This window comes from Antedon bifida, chromosome 7 (genome assembly GCF_963402885.1).
Source record: "Antedon bifida chromosome 7, ecAntBifi1.1, whole genome shotgun sequence".
In the NCBI taxonomy this organism is placed as follows: Eukaryota; Metazoa; Echinodermata; class Crinoidea; order Comatulida; family Antedonidae; genus Antedon; species Antedon bifida.
This window is the reverse complement of record NC_136232.1, coordinates 417,774-437,136: the sequence shown is the minus strand read 5'-3', so window position 1 is coordinate 437,136 and position 19,363 is coordinate 417,774. Positions and strand designations below refer to the sequence as shown.

Genomic DNA, 19,363 nt, shown 5'->3' with positions numbered 1-19,363 from the left:
TCTCACACTCTCTTTGATCCCGGACGAAGATTATATTTTGCTGTGCGTGTACACTGTGCATAATAACCACAATTTACCGTACTGGACCGAAAAGGTTCTGTTTTTGTAATGTCATAAAAAACGTAAACAAAAAATGTTGTGTGTACGTGATCTCTATCGATGTTTTAAAAAGGAAAAGAAAAGGTGACCTTCTTCCGCACAAAAACACAGCTGTTGATGTGAAGAATTGATATAGCCTAGGCCCTAGTAGTAGGTAAATTTATTATTTTGTAGGAATTTAAGTTTAAAAATCTGGCCCTAGCTAGGCGTGTAAAGAGTTATATTATATTTACCCAATCATCATCTGTTATTATGCCTGGCCCTAGGCCCCGGCCTAACTAGGCCTAGATGATGTAATTGCCTGGCTCTGCTGCAAGTTCAGTAAGGAACGGATTATACTAGGTCTAGCTAGCCAGGAGTAGTACGGAGGGATCAACACAATAGGGAATAAAAAACCGAAAAACGATCCACAGGGCATATGTTAGTGAAATAATAAAATTATGTGGCAGTTTAAAAAGATGTTTTGTTGACATTTATTTATGGCAACTGTCCCATTTTGTGGAACAATTAAAAAAAGACTTTTAAGTTACTTTACAAGTAAAACGTTAAGGCTATCGGTATCATGTAAATACTTAATAGTTTTCCTAACCACTTCGTTTTCCTATAAGCACAGTCATTTAATTGTACACTACTCTGTGGCGGTATAAATCAGAATAACAGGCGTATAGATAAACACTCCCAGTCTACCATGTCGAAACTTTAAATTTTTTAAATAATTTAATTTGTTTATAAATTGTTGTTTTGTTAATATTGGAACAAGAAAAGTTAAATCTGTTCCATCTATTAATGTAGTTGACTTTGTAGATAATCCCTTCTTTCATAAATTTAACATACTGTGTCTAACTGTACCGTTTGTTTTTGTTTTTTTTCAGCAGATGTGTACACAACTTGTAAGATAGTAACACTGAATGGACAATATATGAACACAAGGCACACAGTAGCATAGTAATTATTAAATATTGTAATTAGAGGGCATTAATAGAACATGGCAAGCACTACTCAACTAAGATATGCTGTTAAACAGTTGTATAGAAATGTAAGTGAAATAGTATTAAAATACCAAAGCACTTTATGAACCAATGGCAATCAATGATTGAAGATAAAAGTTCTCAGAGATGCTAATACAAACACATGGTATTTCTCTTGGCCTTAGCTTAAAGCCTGTTTTCCAATCAACATAATGTTACGGTGAGTTGCGGTAAATCTTCAAATCATTAAAGTTGAAAATAATTTTAAAATTAAAATGATAATGATCAGGCCGGACACATTTTTATGCGATCGTTCATGACTTTCTTTGTTTTTTTCGAGCGCGTTGCTGGGACACGCAGACACGTAAGGTGTTGCAAAACCAGGGAGTTGTTAAACCAAGGCACAAACAAAATTGTACAGGTTTTTATGCTTCAACCCAGCCTAGGAAACGTTTTCGCTGATATCTTACATGAAGAATAAAATTATTTTTTATTATAATTTTTTTTGGTTTACAAACTATGTAACGTAATTTGTAAACCATTTGATTGATTGATTTTACTCCCTTTTCCTGTTGAATGCAGTCAATTCAACACAACTCAACATTGACTGGATTGGGATTTTTCTGACCCACCAACTAATCAAGATTTGTCTGACCTAACACATATAAATGTTTCACTTTGTTTCCACAGTTGATTCATCTAGGTAAAGATTATCCAAAAGGGGAAGAATATTTCAGAACCCGCTGCCATTCTGCTTTCATGAAGAACAAAGATGTCAATGATGTTGAGAAAATCGAAGAACTTATAGCCAGAGGGGAATATGTGTGCAAAGAATTGGAAGCTTTGTATATGCTAAGAAAATACAGGACATTAAAGAAACGTTACTATGATAGCCATCATGTGCAATAGGGGATTGCTAATGGTTTGCAAAAATGGTGCATTAATTACAGTATCTTTTGATCCACCCAATAAAATTCAAAGATTATTAGTTACACGACGAGATTTTTGAAGTGTACAGTTTACAGGTATCTGTGAGTAACAGTACTTTAATAGTGAAGTGGTCTTGTTCACAGACAGAGATTCATACTTTTGTATGCTGTGTATATAAAATAAAAACAGTTTTCTTTAACTTCATGAGCAGAAGAGACCCATAATACAGTTAACTATATGGACACACAATACAGTTAACTATATGGATACACAATACAGTTAACTATATGGACACACAATACAGTTAACTATGGACACACAATTGGGAGATTAAATTCCCTGCATTTTGTTTATTAGTTTATGACATTTATTTGAAAGTTAATACAAGTTTTGTAGGGGCAGTTTTTGTTTTGTGTTTTTTCAAACGTATGTTAATGTTATACATGATCATGATGCTTGGCATCTATATATAAAATTTAGTAGTGTATCTTTAGGGCACCAACAAGGCATGGTAAAGGTGATACTGCATTGCAATGTTAATGTTAAATCTGATCTTCCGCACATAACTAGTTCAAGTTGAGCTAGGATATTTAAAATGTTACTTATGTACAATAGTTGATAATAAAATTGTTGGCAAAGAATATGTATGATGAATTCCATCTGAGCTGGCTAATATTGTCTTATGTTTTTACATGCAATTAGAACTGTCCCAGGAATTAAATAAAACAATAATGAATGAACAGGTAATGCCTGTATTGTTAATAGGTTTTCTGACATTTTCTAAAATAAAAATGAGCAATTTCTTGCTTTCAAAGTGTTATTCGTTTTCAAGTACTGTAGTGTAAAGTTAACTTAACCAGACCCCTTTGGACTGACACAATTGACCTCAATCCACTCCAGTTAACAAAACCCCCTTTTCCTCAAGTGCCCATCTAAAAAAAAAGAGACCCTTATCGAAAGTGATTAATAGGCCTAACTAGCCAAGTTCATGTTTTCCCTTTACATATATTGAAAAATGAACCCCAGTGTAAAAATATCCTGTCTACGGGGCTTGCAAGTACAGTAAAAGTGGTACTACATAATACATACACAATTTAAACACATTTTTTCCTAGAATGAAATTAAAGTGTTCATTTATTTCCAGAAGAATCTGTTAACAAGTGCCCTAAAGTATTTAATGCTTTCTAAGAAAATGAAAAGTGCTTCAAAAGATTTTACACTCACAAATTAGACCAAACAACAAGTAACTAATATACTAAACAAAGTTGCATTCAGATCCCTACATATAGAATCCAAGAATCTATTTATCTTTATCACTGTCTTGTACTTGTTGATAACTGACCTAAATATCTAAATCATGAAATGAATATTCCATAAGCAAAGAACATATTAAAAGATTGATAAATTATGAACTAAGAAATACTAAATAATTAATCAGGAAGTTTGAAACATATGTTATAGCAATATTTGACTCTCATAGCTTTTGTTATTTAAATAAACTAACAAGTTTTAATATGAAAGTGACAGACAGCAAAAAGATAAATTATTCATTAATTCATTCATAAATTAAATCATTATTTTCTACTTTTACAAATTTTATACAAAAGTTAATTCAATGTATTTCCGGTGTAATTGTATTAAAAATAAACTTTGAGAATGCCCTAAAACAAACTAAATTTTATGTTAGTAATTTTATTTACGGGACTGGTTGTCCAGCTTGTGGTTGTCCAGCTTGTGGTTGTTGCCCTGCCTGTGGTTGTTGCCCTGCCTGTGGTTGTTGCCCTGCCTGTGGTTGTTGCCCTGCCTGTGGTTGTCCAGCTTGTGGTTGTCCAGCTTGTGGTTGTCCAGCTTGTGGTTGTCCAGCTTGTGGTTGTTGCCCTGCCTGTGGTTGTTGCCCTGCCTGTGGTTGTTGCCCTGCCTGTGGTTGTCCAGCTTGTGGTTGTCCAGCTTGTGGTTGTCCAGCTTGTGGTTGTCCAGCCTGTGGTTGTCCTGCCTGTGGTTGCCCTGCCTGTGGTTGCCCTGCCTGTGGTTGTCCTGCCTGTGGTTGTCCTGCCTGTGGTTGCCCTGCCTGTGGTTGCCCAGCTGGTGGTTGCCCAGCTGGTGGTTGCCCAGCTTGTGGTTGTCCTGCCTGTGGTTGCCCTGCCTGTGGTTGAGGTGGTGGTGGTGGTTGTTTTTCTATCACTTGTCCTTGGGGAATTTGATTGTTTTGTATTGAATTATCATTCTGAATTGGTTGCCCCTCATTTACTTTAGCTTGTTGGTGTAATTTGACAGCTTCGTGGTTAACTATTGGTTGAGCCTTCAATATAAAATAGAAATAAAAAATATAAAAATTATTTGTTATTCAACATTATTTATAGGTCCATGATCATACCATCTACATTTTTTATTATTGGTCTACCAAACCAAGGATGCTAGATTGTTTTTGTAAAATACAGTTGTCCCAATCATTTAAAATATGCAACCAACTAATGAATGGTTGCTGTATTGGCCCTCAGTTTGATTTGATATTCCAAGTTCAATGTGGGTATACAAAGGATTGTCATTTTTTATGGTATGCGGAATGATCACTTTCATATTCATACATTTTATAGTATATTCATGCATTTTTAAATAGAAATACTGTATACACAACATGCATACAATTAACCATGGAAGAATTTTGAACTATGAATAAACTACTATTATAATACTTAGTTATATCAGGGAAGAGTTAAATTACAAATTAAATTGTAATTTAACTCTTCCCTGGTTATATCTAATTAGCTTATTAAAAAACACTGCATTCGATTATTAAGAAATATATTAATGCTAAAACTACAAAATATCTGTTTAGTGTATATTGTTTGTTTTGATGAAACCTAATTTTAAAGCATTGAATTTTTTTAAATAAATGTTTTTAAATGAGTAATTATTTAGTGACACATTCAGACAGTGTCGTGGCATTGCAAACATCTTGATTATGTTCTGTTTTCACATTAATAATAATTGATACTATTTTGTACAGAACCATATTATTACTGTAGTTGAAATGTAAATATATATTTAGAATAACTATATCGAGAATGACAATGGAATAATATTTTTTAAACAAATTACGATTTAAAATCAGATTTAAATTAGTATCATTTCGATATTCAATGTTATAATTTGGCACCAAATTCTACCAATAAGGACCTAACAATGATTGTGTAGTAAAAGTTTCTACTTTTCAAAAGGAACAAATAGATTTTTTATGTTCTGCCTCCCAATGTATACCGCTAGGCTTAACTACCCGTTATTTATTTTACAGTCACAGTTGCAACCTATTTTTTTGAATATGTAATTCCCGTATAATGAAAATTTGACAACATGCTGACTTGTTCTTGTATGGAAATACAGTATTTCAAAATACTAAACGAATAAAACAAATCACACAAATAACAACAATTTCCCACATGCAACAATAGAATGAAGTATGAAGTAAGGTATAAGATGAAATAAATGGTAAATCAATTATTATGTCATTTGTTCAACTCAAATAAATAAATAAATAACTTTAAAACTGTCTTTGATTAAACAGGTTATGTCACTGAAATATTCAGTGAAACTTCATTTTAATATTCAAGTAAACTGTAAAATAAATGAGTATATTAATGGATGTATAAAAATAAGTTATTGTGAGTGCAACCAAATTTAAGAAAAAAAATGTTACAGTAATATTGCATCATCAACTGTGGTGTATCTGGAGTGAAATAAAGCTGATTTTAGGCTATGTTCAAACTCACTGCGTTCTAATACCTTTTCAAATTGCAAAATGTAAGAAGTTGTAACCATGTAACCTATATGAATACAATGTTGTGAAAAATCTTCTGTGACACACTGATGAGAGATCCTGTGTTTGTTATGGTTTGTTCCAAGATGTTCCGAGTTCTTACAATGTGCTCGTGTATTGCCGTGGTATTAACATGTATGTGTATGAAATGTGTAATAAATCAGGAAATCAAACCTGGTTAAAATTTGTAACAATTTATGCACATGTGAAAAAAGTATTAGATATGATAATCTAAAAAAAGGTGTATGATAACTTCTTTTTTGGTCTAGATATATTTAATGCTAATCTGTAGTGTCAGTTTCAAATATGTGTACGTCAAGTATATAACTCTATTAGTTTGAACATAGCCATAGATGTCAACATGCAAAAATGGTAAATTCCAATAATTGTACATACTTTTTAAACAACTGTGGGTTTATGTTCAGAAATTTCATCATAATAATGTAATTTTAAGAGGTTAATGTTTTTAACATAAAACCTTTGTAACACGTAGGTAGGTTTTTATTCAACATGAAAAATAAACCATTAAGATGAAATGCCTAATGTAAGTGCTATAGGGTACAAGCAGGATAAAATGTACACAAACCAAACAGTATATATAAAAGAAAACAAACAACTATAAACAAAGCATATACCTATTGATTGTTCTTGATTGTTTACTATTAACAAAGACAACAATAAAAGCATGATTAGCTTTATGATCTCAATTAGTAACATGACTTCAAATGATACCATAGAGATATTACCTGTATTATTCTATAATCTTTGAATACACATACACAATTTAGTGTTTAGCCAACGCTATCAAACAACAGTGGCACTCCGTGTTCTGTTGTTTGATAGCCTTGGTTTAGCAGACGAACAAAATGGTTGGTTGGCGACACTCAGTAAAAATTAGTAAAATCTTCAATATACTGCAAAACCAGAAATTTTGCGACATGAAACTTTCACGAGACGGTTTCATCAGCTACTTTAGCGACATGAAACTGTCGCGAATTTTGTATGTAACAACATCGTGTCAATCCATCGTGGACGCGACCACAGTGTTTCAATTCAATGCAGGTAGTCTGTGATAATACAGTAATGCATTGTAGCAAAATTAATAACAAGATTGCGTCAACCATTGTATACACGATCTTCATTTTATAAAGACGATACTGGACGCAGTAGTAAATACAGTACAGAAACAAAATCGGGTATTCTCACTTAGCAATAATAACGTCTTTTGTGACAGTACGCGATAAAGACAAAATCACTTTATTAGTAGTAGATATATAGTAGTACTATATTTTGCATACTCAATTCCTTAAAAATGATGCGGCATGAAACTGTTGTGTATTTAAAGCACTCGCAAAATTCGTGAAAGTTTAATGACCGCGAAAAGTACCTTAGAGATTATAATACTACTGTATAATATTTTCAATGAATATACAGATCAATTGAGTGATATAATAGAGGACCAAAATGGTAGTGTGGGCCAGACTCAACATGAATGGTTGTTTTACTGTACGCTTCTTAGTATGTGCTTATATGAACTCTAATTTATAAACAGCATTTTAATTGATTATGAAAACATTTATGAGGTTATAGCAAGGTGTTTGAATAATATCACAGTGAAAGTAAAAAGACAAACACATTCACAATTAGATGACCTACATTAAAACAAAGTCTGAAACAAATCTTTGGTTGTTGTTTTTCAAGACATTACGTAACAGTTCAGTGCTCAGTAGTATTAAGTTAAAAAAAGAAATGTATAATACCTGATTTTTTTCAACTTGATTAGCAGCAGGGTCAAATTGAAGTTTATCACTGCCTTGTTGAATGTCTGTTAGTTTCTTCTCTGCAGCTGCCTACATAAATAAAAATAGATCAATCCAAAATAATAAGTGTATATGTTGAAAAACTATTGCTTGAATAAGTGTTTTCCAACGATACTGTGTCTTAGCCATTCATAGACATGGCTAGTGTATCCAATTGACTTGTTGTACCTAGTGTCATATTCAAAGATTTTGTCTATTATGTAAATCAATGGTCACCCTCCCAAACTACTAAATCAATTTTGGATCTATCCTTATGTATGAATGCGATAGGTTTTCGAAAACATTTCAGAAATAAATTCTCACAATTTGAGAACATGAGTGGATGTAGGTGGGTGGAAACACTGACCTTCAACATTTTCCACCAAGCCTACACCTTATAATTATTTTAAAACCTTCCAACCAGCTTAATTTAAGAACAGCATCAACCCAAGAAACCTCTGAGTTTTTCCCATCCATTATTAACTTGTCTACACCTACGTATCCATACACTTCATTAGGTACACCCCTGGCTTACTATGAGGACCACTTTGTATTTCTTTGTATGGGTTTTCCTATTATTTATCTCAATTTCCGATTGTGACAAATTTCCATGATAATTATGAACCCTAGAGAACTAAGTAGAATACTGGCTATGTTAATCTTTATAAACAAAGCAATGTATTGTTATATACCTGGTCCATAGCAACTGGTTCATTTACTTGATTATTTTTTGCTAAGTTTTCCTGTTCCCCTCTTATTTTATCTTTGTGTGCTTCAAACTCTTCTCGTTGCTGTTGTCGCCTCAATTCACGTTCCTGCATTTTCTTTTCATAGCCTTCTAATTCTTCCTCCTCAAACATATCCTCCTGTTGTAAGTCCTACAAAATAAAATAAAATCCATCAATCAATAGATTCTAAACAATTTAAACTAAACCTTCATTTATTAGCCAAACCAAAAAAAATACAGTGTATTATTATAAATAAAATCCTAAAACGGGAAATTGGAAATTTTTTCTCTGAATAGGGGTTGGCTTGGTTAAAACATATAGTTCCTCTCATTTGTCCCTAGATACTTAAAAACTTTAAAACTTACACATTATAACTAAATTTTAACCTCCCCAAAAAATTTAAATACAAATTTGACTGAGTAGGTGTTAAAATAGTTAAGGTAAACAGGCCTAGGAAGCAAATCTTGTAAGACTTATGATCAAAATATAAAAAAAAACACATTATAACTAAATTTTAACCTCTTCAAAAAAGTTAATATTAACTAAAATATGCCTAGTAAGCAATTAAAAATTCTTATAAGACTTATCATGTTTAGAAGTATTAAAAAAAAAAGATTAGAAATGTATTTAAATTCTATACCCAACTAATAAAATACTAGAACCAAAAGCATATAAAGTAAAAAAAAAAAATATTCAACAAAATTGTAGACAGGAATAAAGGGTTAAATAAGGAATGGAAGAAATAAAATTATTTCAGATTTTATTCTATAATTTCTTACCTGTAACACATCCTTGAATTTAAATTCAAATGAAAAATAATAAAAACTTAAAACAAAACTTTATGACAACAATAATTATTTTTTGTTTCCATTTTCACATAAAGTGAATTACTCTAGATAGGTTATTGAAAAGACACCATACATGTCATTCCAGAACCCCCCTCCCCCAACAAAAAAGTTACGGGGAGCGGAACGTTTATGATAACTAAACACTCCAAAATAAGTTGGTATTAAATCTATGTGTTCAGTATCATAGGCAAATTGTGTAGTACTGTGTCACATATGTATCACATGTGGCAGCTGTAAAATGGTTATGGTTAGGCTTATGGCCTAAGATACATATGTGACACTGTTTTACAGAAGTCACGTATGATACTGTACATAAAATGCTATATGTGGAGATACAGTACAGAATGTGTAGCAGCTGGGTATGTATAAAAACAATCAAATAAACATATACATACATATACTTCTACATAATCGACAACAATTTATCAACTGCTTACCTCCCATCCATCGTCATTGTCAAACTCACTCTCATCAGTAGCTTTCATGAACTCTTCCCTGCTCACCAATTTATTTTTATCCGTGTCAATCTGAAAAGAATATGGTCAACATACTTCATAACCATGTTCAAATACGGTTTATTATATAAATACAATAGAAATAAACTAGGAGCTACTCTTAATATTGAATGTATTTGTTTTTTTCTCTCGATTGTTGGAGGATTTTTGAATAATAATGATTAGGCTTGAAAGTAAGAGGAATTACTGTACCTCACGCAGAACATGTTCCCTCATCCTGGCCAGTTCCTCAAACTTCTCTTTAGGATCAGCATTCGATTCTTGGTATATTTTCTCAACCTACAAAAATGTAATTGTTTTTGTAAGGATATGTGGCCAACAAATTCCTTTAATGTATGTAATATGTACATACGTTTTTATTTTTTTAAATAATTATTTTTACAATTATTTTTTCATTATAGCACCCATTTATATGGTAATAACATTGGTTACAATAAGAAGTCTAACTAATTATAGTCATTCAAATGTTTAGTGGCAAATTATTGCAGGTTCTTGGTCCAGCAATGAAAGCGAGCGGTCAGCAAATGTCTTTTGTTTAGTTCGTGAGATTGTTAATTAACATCACTACTACTAGAATACTGTGGGCTACATTCTAAAGAAATTAAATCTATTAAGTAACTTGGTGCGGAACCTTTAAGTGAATGACGAACGGCTTTACCACGTTGAGACACCGGTTCTCGTCAGAGCACCGAAGTTAAGCAACGTTGGGCCTGGTTAGAGCTTGGATGGGAGACCATCTGGGAATATCGCGTGCTGTATATGGAGCCAGGGGCACTGGACGAGAGAAGCCCTTGATCAATGTTAGGACCAATCAAGGCGCTTTAAAAAGTCCTGGCTTTGTTTGTATCTACACCTGTTAGTGGCAGTAATTATCGCTGTTGGTTTCGATTGAATAAAATAAAAATAAAATGATTGCTCGTCACATAAAAGGAATGAATAAATTAAAAAATTAAATAGATTTAATTATACATTCTACTCTACCTCTTTTATAAATAAGGCTTCTAATTCAAATGGATCAAGGTTGCCGTCACCATTAGTATCATGCAAGGCAAAAAATGTCTTTGGGTTAAAATCTTCCTTGTCAAGGTGATCTGTTTCCTCCCATACCTCTTCAAGTTGCGCCTTGCTACCCTGAAAACACAATTTAAAACGATTGTTAACAACACCTGTGTTGGTGTACCTAGTACAAATAAAACACAAAATTACTACATACATTTATTTTTGATTAAATTTATTCAGTTGAAGATAATTGTTAAAATGCTTCAGTGTTTGGTATACCTACAAACAAGGAAGTTTACAATATTTAAATTACATACTATCTGTGTTCTCCCGAAGCAGGTTTTTACTCAACACCCTAACGCAAAGCTACTCCACAGTAGTTTAACAAATAAACAATTACAATCTTGTCGTCCTAGTGTAAATGGGCCTTTTATGGTCTTAATGGAAGTGTTTATCAACAAATAAAAGTATTTTACTGGATGTTTAATTTTTTCATGTTCTTTGGCTTTCTTCTTATTTTCTTGGAATTCCTTTTCAGCAGCCTCACGTTGCTGTTCATCCAATTTCTTTAGTTGTTCTCGTCTCTGAATTTCTTTTTCCATTTCATAGTTTTTAAATTCTTCTCGTCTTTTCTTATCTGCAGCATCTAAATCTTTCGTTGCCTGAATACAAAATTATTATTATAAAACAGAAAATTAACTTTAAATTCCCGAAACACATTATGATGTAAATGAGAGCACTTTGTTCGAACATGCCTCTTGTAAAATGGAAATCCTTTGAATGTCTATGCAGGTCAAAGTACATTGTTTTTCAAAAGTAATGCCCGTATTCTTAAATCCAAATTTTGTCCCAGTTAAAACTTATAAATTATATAACATTCAATGATAAACACAATATGTATGAATTTCATGCATACAGTACAGATGACAGGGAAACCACAAAATATATCATTACATTCTATTTTGTCACAATTAGTGCTTCAGGGACTTTGTTCAATAATAATATTCGTTTTTATATAGCGCTTATTGCACAATGCTTCTAATCGCTTCACATTATTATCCCAGTCATTTGTTTTTTTTTTGGATCAAACATGTATGGAAACATACTCTCATAATGCAGCTGGTAATCAGGGCAAAGTTGTGTCTTGATCTAACCGGGTCTACGATGTTAATTATTTGGCAGAAATATTTGTGAAACAAATAATATATGATGCATTTTTGGAAAAATGTTTACCTTTCGTAGTAAATTTGTAAGATCTTTTTCGTTGAAAGTGTCAGGACTTTTAGGGTCTACATGTCCAACAAGATTCTCAAAAAGTTCTTTAGGATTGGATCCTGGGATGCCTACATTAACAAGAACATAACACATGCATGCAAATATCAAATACAACACTGTGTGAATGAATGATCCACAGAAAATGATATATAATATTTAATAACATTTTGATGACATTTGTTTTATTTTTCTATGAAAATTTGAAGAAAAAAAATTGATCAAAGGTTTGCATGGTGAAGAAAAACTAGTAAAGTAAGTTTTGCGGTATACCGTGGCATTTAAAATAGAGAATGTTAACACAATTATTACACTTCTGGGGTAATGCCAGGAAAGTAATTTGTAAAATACAAGCAAGCATAATCTAATGTATTGGTCATCGCTAGACTGGCATTGTGTGAACCAAGGCAAACCAGGCTTGTTGGTTCACACTAGACCAAAAAGAACAAAATAGTTAAGACAATTAGCTAAAAGTAAAATTCAGTACAAGTTCACAACTGCCAGTCTATGTTTAGTAATGACCAATGTGGTTGCTTATATTTGCCTCAACTTTCACTCCAAAGGACATTCTCATCTTTACTTCCTTTCTTAGGAATCACATACTACAAACCTTACTTTTTTAATTTAAAAAACAGCTAATCTGATTCACAGCATAAATTGTGAGTTTCATGTCTTTGAGTGAAATAGTAAAGTAAAAAATTAGAAATATATAAATAAAGTTTTCTGAATTTCATAGAAAATTTAAATGGAAATTTGTTTAAATGCATTCAACAATTAAAAAACAACTAGCATGGTTACAACTAAATAGTACAGGACACTCCTCAATTCAAGGTCAGCTTAAATATGGGAGGTAATTGAACTTCTTACTTCAATTTACGTTGATAATTAATTAAATTTAAATGGTTACAAGGTGGTTTTAATTTTTCAATGATCAGGTAACGTCATGTTGAGAGCATGCAAAGAAGCTTGACTAAAAAGGCTTAAGTCGAAAGATGGAAATAATAGCAGTACTACATATGGCCATATCTTTTTCAATTAAAAAACTAATAATGTGTTTGTTGTTATGTTTTTGTTATTTTTCTAGGATTTATGATGACCTGATTTCCTAGGTACTAGCTGTCACAAAATTGCCAAAGAGGTGCCGCAAACCATAGCCATAATATCAGCAAAGGTTCAAGGCACTCCTCAACCTGTGATAGAAAAAGTCTTTTCCTGGATAAGAATTTATAACTAAAGGCTTGTGTGCACTGTACAAAAACCAGGGAATATCATGTTAACAAAAAATAATTTCATTTTAAAATTTTAAGAAGTTCAACTTTCTAATTGAATTACTAATCTTGAATTATAGAGTGTTCTGTACTATCAATGGTCACATTAATGATGATATATGTGTGCAATCTGGTACCACACAGTTTACACCGATACCTTTAAAATCAATTTTTGGAAGTCTTGTACACTAAAATTATCACGGGCGTTAATATCCACATGGCCGATTAGGTTTTGAATGTTGCCAACAGGGCGTCCTTTGTGTATGTTGTATGAAATAATAATAAATAATTTAATAAATAAAAAATTAAGTTTTATAAGTTCCATAAAATTTATTGAAAAAAAAATATTTGAAAGTCTGTGCTTTAAAAAATGACATTGTTCTTTGTAAAATAACATTTATCAATTTTACATAAAAAAGTAGAAAATATAATGTATAGTATTTAAAAAAAGGAGTAAAAATTAAAAATAAAAGGTTTCAATATAAGTTATAAAATAAAATTCACCAAAATTAAAATACCAATATGGTAAAGAATATTTTAAAGGAAATAAACAGAAAAGGATCGGGAAGTGTAAGGAAGTGTACGGAAGTATGTACAGTAATATCGTACGACAAACCTTTTTTAAAAATATCAATGAATCCTTTAACTTAAAATTATAAAAAACATAAATTATTAATAATTAAAAATTGCATAAAGTAAGTAAATCTGGTAAAATGAGTAACAATACTGTACCGCATAAATAAAACAAATAAATAATTAATAAACAAATAAATATAATTGTTTAAACATACTGTAATGGTTTAATACACTTTTTGGCCTGACCAAAGAATTGAGAAGGTGTAATGTGCAAAGTGTTTCCCCAACCTTACCTCATATTTGGTTTAACCAAGCCATGGGACACACCATTTCTCAGAATTGGAACTAGACCAATACCAATATAATGGATAGTTATTAATATTAGATAATGTTATTTCTCATGCGCTTGTTTTTTTCTCTAGCTTAGCATTACACGTCACAAAATTCTATTTCGTTGTATGTAAACTCAGCAATTTCGATGCTGTAAAGGTTGCAATCTGCATAGCAGACTTTATACTGGGTCAGAAATGGAAGTTTTTATAGAACAACAACTAAATGAAATTAGTGAAAGGGAATGGGTCTTGTAACCCTCCGTCCCAAATCCCACCCCAACCAGCATACGGACCTGAGAGTTGTCAATCAGAATTGTAAAACAGGAGAGAAAAAGAACATACCTTGTTTTTGATCCATCATCTGCTTAGCAACGAGTCTTAGTCGCTGTACTTCCATACGTTTAAGTTCATCAAGTTTACTGCGGAAGTGACCTGGCATTTGATCTAACTCTAAAGAAAGCTTGCCACTCTGTACAATAATAAATAACACAATGTATGATGTACCTTAGCTAAACATAATTGTATAGCATGGTAGAAAATGTAGTGCTTAACACATCATTATAAACCTCCATCCTAAACCTACTGTACAAGCATTGCAACAATTCCATGACTCTGTTCTGTACACATTTCCAAAATAATGTGATCAGAGGTCCCAATTTGAAAAAAATTAATATCAGTATAAAAGCATGAACACATCATAGAGTACAAACAACTCTGCACAATTATGAGAAATAGAATCTGTAGATGGAGATGGGAGATCATGCAAAATATCATTATTAGGAGGCTTTGGAGGTATGTGTGATTGGATGTTAATCAAAACAACGATTGGTTTGTAGTATTCACAGACATTACAGTCTACATTCTTGTACGGTAGTGTTTGGAGCAATATCATACAATCTAAAAGTACCTAAACAAAATGTTATGGAGGCCTTGTGGTTTCATTCAACTAAATCAAATGAATACGGTTTTGTTCATTGTTTTGAAAATCATTTGTAATTGTAGAATACTCAGTAATATTGTAAAATTGAGGGCTTTTTTTGTGATTAGATAAAAATATAAGATCTAGATAAACCATAAAAATAATTACTTTTAAATCTTCTAAATTACTAGATTCCATTTTCTTCCTCATCTCAGGGTCTTTTTCTAAAATGTTGATAACTTGACGCAAATATTTGTCATATTCCAGTCCAGTATCCTGTAGATAAAAGAAATACAAGAACAGCTGAAGATAAGATGGCAATCAGTCAGCAATGAGAACATTTAATTTTTTTCCACCAGTTGACATTTATTCACTAGAGGAAGCATGGATAATATAATCTATAAATCCATGTTGGTTGATCTTAAAAGTCTCGGACCTTTTAGATATAAAGGATTTTATGTGAATTCTATTAAAATTGTTAGCTGGTGCCATTCAGTTTTTATGAATCGCCGAGAATATTTAAGTAGCATGGTGCCAGTAGCATGTTTCAAGTGCTAACATTTTGTACAAACATGGATACAATAATTCATAAAGTGATAGAAATTGGTTATTTTAAATACTGTATATACTTTTAAAAGTCTACAGTAACTGTAACAATTAATGTTTTTTATTTACAAAGAATTAAAAAAAGCAAATACATCGATCGCAAAGTTAATGACATACGAATAGCGTAATGGATGATGATGATTTACAACATTGTAGTACCATTATATAGCCCATCTCTTTAACTTACCAAATCTTCATCCTCTTCTTCACTCAAATCTTCCTCCTTAACAACTGGTTTCATGTATACCACATTAACAATGGCACACAACGCAAGTAGACAAGCTAACCTCATAATTGCTCTCTAAAAAAAAAATCTGTCGTTTAGTGGGAGGGATAATTGGATTTTAATCAAGCAGCAGTTCCTCAATTATGCTGAAGAATATGGCCTCAGCGATAGGAGGATACACGAGGCGTTTCAGTGGTGCGTTTCAGGCATCCCAGCTGATTATTTCATTAACCTCACTCATATGAACCGAGGTTTATCTTTCAGGCATATTATAGGAGCTTTTGCCGATCACTTCAAGGCTGAGGAAATTCCTGAGATCTTGCAAGTGAAGTTGAGGCGGCCAAACAACAAAGAGGAATCCATTGAAGACTAGGGCTACCGAGTACTCACCCTAACGAGGAAGGCTTTCTGTGAGCTCCCAAGAGATTGGATAAATCGAAGGGCGGTCATGAAATTCTGTGTGGGCTGTTTCAATGCAGAGGCTGGGCAGTATATCCTACACAAGAATCACACCACCTTGGTGGGAGCACTGGCAGCCTACAAAAAATAAATAGACTTGAGGGAACTCTGTACATGCGGAAGGAAGGGTCACACGTAAGATTCGTAGCCCTACCTGAACAGCGACGCCACAGATCGCCACCCTCGTACAAGAGTGAGTCCTCTGACAGTGGGAAGGAGGTAGAGGTCCGACAAGTTGGTAAGTCCGGAATTGGTTGGACTCGACCCGCGTGTCCCAAGCCAATGGGTTTTGGTTGAATTATAATATTAATTACGTAATTTTTGCAGTTCGATTAATGAAGTTTCTTTTGTTTATATTTTATGTAGGCTGCGACAATTATAGAAGTCACTCATCCGCCGCTACCACCAACTGTTGACCGTGACCAAGAATTTGAGAACCGATTTATGATCTATGACACCGACAACATCGACCAGACATTAGCCGAATTGACCAACGACTACGACAAGGAAATCACATTTGCATGTGAAAGATGGGAAGGAGAGAATGAGACGGAGCGTCGCCAAGACCGACTTGGACTTCGACTGGGACGTGTGGAAGACACTAGCCGAATTGACCGACTGGGACGTGTGGAAGACACTAGCCGAATTGACCAACGACTACGACAAGGAAATCACATTCGCGAGTGAAAGATGGGAAGGAGGGAATGAGACGGAGCGTCGCCAAGACCGACTTGAACTTTGACTAGAACGTGTGGAAGACCAACTGAAAGACATGAAGGACGAAAACAAACAGCTACATGAACAGGTATCGGACATTATGGCAACACTTCAACAACAAACTACCATCAGACAACAGCAGCCATAAGCAGCACAAAACCAACAACCACTATTGAACAATGACCACAGAACTTACTGCGACGACTACTCAGCTTTACCAACGGCCGACTAAAGATGGCATGACTATTGACAGAATACTACTTCACCGAAGAAGAAAGACGAAATTGCAACACGTCAGGACTTAATCAAAACTGAAGTATTTAATTTAGCTCCTGTCCGATCTCCGATGGAAGGAATTAACAGATTAAATTTAAGCAAAGATATCAACGAGAGTAGATTTGACTATTGTTTATAATATTGTAATATGTTTGAATTTTAACTATTTTAAAATGTTTAAATTAAATGTTTATTTAATGTGCTTAAATTGTTTAATTTAAATTAATCATAAAATGTGATAAAATTCCAACTAAAATGTTTATTTAACCTGTATTAATTTAAATTTCGACTATAAGATAATAAAATGAAACAACCAACGCCATTTTCAACGCTGTGTCAACACTTGAACAATGCGTTCAAAATCTGCAATAATTCTGTCCGGTACTGTACCTTAATAATTTATAATTTACTACATGAAAACATTTTTAATGTATTTGTAAATTTATATTTTAAGAAACGGTGCAACAGATAAAAAGCTTTGCTTGCTTGTGGTTATCCTATTTTTAGTCACGTGCAACGCGACTCTACAGCTCACTATGTCGGTTGGTCGGCCGGCCGGTAAACACTTGAGCATGCGACTGCAGCCATGTATATGGCCTTGTTCACACTTTATTGTACTTTCTTTTCTTCGTTTGATATATATTGTTATGAATTCTGTGTGAAAAATAAAGAATAATCAATCAATCAAACCTGTTAGTCTTTGAGATCCATCGCCTGCGGTGAGACGGGTATGAGGTGGAGGTCAAGGTACACCCGAAGAAGGATATATCTCATGGTCAACTCTCCCGACTAAAGGCCTAGGTGCGTGGGGAGGTTGGTTCAGACTACTCTGTTCCAGTAGCTGATTGTTTCTGACAGGAGGAGATGTTGCTCTGTCTTCTCGCAAATGGCTTTTAGCCACAGCACCATCTAGCCTGCACTTAAGTGGCAGTCAGAACGATCCAACGTCAGAGACATGCTACCGAAACTATTTGAACATCCTGCAAGTTCCAGAATGACCACCCGAGCACCGGCCCTGGCCTTATAAAATCGGGGGAAGTGTAGTGAAATACCCCTCCGCAAAATGGTTCAGTCTACCGAGTGATCAGAGGTCATGTGGGTCGTCCTGAAGAAATTAGCGGTCTCTTGAGGTTTTGAAAGGATAACGTACACACGGATACAATAGACACCACTCAACGGAATAGGCACTGTGTGTTTACTGTGTTTTAATTTTTATACGAGATACCGAAAGATTGGGCAATGAATTAGAAAATGAAAGAGGCAAGCCCAGTTCAAAAGGTAAGCCACACTACATTTCTTTCTGCTAGTTGGTTTATACTCTCGGCTGTTTTACAACACCACATAAAAAAATGGGCCCGATCGACTCTATGATGACCCCGATCTTTCTTCGCCCCGATCGTCTGTTCAGCGCCTAGCCTAGCTAACGGTAGGAGGCCTACTAGGCCAGCCTAGGCCTAGACTCTTTACTGTAGAGCTACTCTAACTAGCTAGGCCTAGGCTTAAGACAAACCTTTAAACAACTTTTAAAAACTTGGCCTATGCCTACATTAAACTAAACAGCTATTACATACTATATTATTATCCTATTTTTTGTTTTTTATCGACAAAAATACTTAGTACGTACGTGGACGTTTCTCTTTTCGACGACGATTGTGAATTTGGAAAAAATAAACAGCAGCTATACACACGGATCCGGCATGGAATTGCCTATATGTACGTATACGTACGTGTCAGTAAGGGCAAACGTACGACAATAAAATATTAGAAGCCATTTTGTGTCGAACGGGATCTGCGCTGTCATGGTTGCGATACCATTACCAGGGCAGTGTTATAATATACTGGGCTTTATTACCTCTTTAATTTTTTTTATAGTTTTAATTACCATTATACATTATTTATAATAATATTTATCTAAACAAAAAGAAAATCTTGAATCTTCAATTGATTCTAAATAAAAGAAATAAATGTTATTTGATCAAAAATGTACTATCATTCAATTAGCTGTCAAAATA

General features: G+C 33.4%; 2 protein-coding genes and 1 pseudogene across 14 annotated transcripts; 2 read left to right on the top strand and 1 right to left on the bottom strand.

Annotated features, from left to right (window-relative positions):
• The first annotated feature begins 140 nt into the window (after positions 1-140).
• On the top strand, positions 141-2,638 carry LOC144848855 (LYR motif-containing protein 5A-like). Of its 9 annotated transcripts, XR_013613940.1 has the most exons (4): positions 150-246; positions 972-1,135; positions 1,758-2,052; positions 2,154-2,638. XR_013613940.1 is itself a non-coding variant. In XM_078705790.1 (3 exons), exons 2-3 carry the CDS (start codon positions 1,085-1,087, stop codon positions 1,974-1,976), a joined length of 270 nt encoding a protein of 89 aa, XP_078561916.1. In that variant the 5' UTR covers positions 141-253; positions 975-1,084; the 3' UTR covers positions 1,977-2,638. The 9 variants fall into 9 exon arrangements, 8 of the variants coding, with proteins under 8 accessions (XP_078561916.1, XP_078561918.1, XP_078561915.1 ...); XM_078705790.1 differs by having other exon boundaries at positions 141-253; positions 975-1,135; positions 1,758-2,638; XM_078705792.1 differs by having other exon boundaries at positions 143-249; positions 975-1,135; positions 1,758-2,638.
• On the bottom strand, positions 2,402-19,037 carry LOC144848854 (nucleobindin-1-like). 5 transcript variants are annotated; one of them, XM_078705783.1, is made up of 12 exons: positions 18,976-19,037; positions 15,861-15,970; positions 15,236-15,343; positions 14,491-14,617; positions 11,934-12,043; positions 11,177-11,362; positions 10,683-10,832; positions 9,894-9,980; positions 9,624-9,713; positions 8,303-8,488; positions 7,572-7,661; positions 2,402-4,296 (listed from the first exon to the last, which is right to left on the bottom strand). In XM_078705783.1, the coding sequence occupies exons 2-12, from the start codon at positions 15,963-15,965 to the stop codon at positions 3,694-3,696; spliced, it is 1,842 nt and encodes a 613-aa protein (XP_078561909.1). In that variant the 5' UTR covers positions 15,966-15,970; positions 18,976-19,037; the 3' UTR covers positions 2,402-3,693. The 5 variants fall into 5 exon arrangements, with proteins under 5 accessions (XP_078561909.1, XP_078561910.1, XP_078561912.1 ...); XM_078705784.1 differs by having other exon boundaries at positions 15,861-15,974; positions 18,976-19,015; XM_078705786.1 differs by having other exon boundaries at positions 18,923-19,001.
• LOC144849281 (5S ribosomal RNA) lies at positions 10,346-10,463 on the top strand (annotated as a pseudogene).
• Positions 19,038-19,363: the final 326 nt, after the last annotated feature.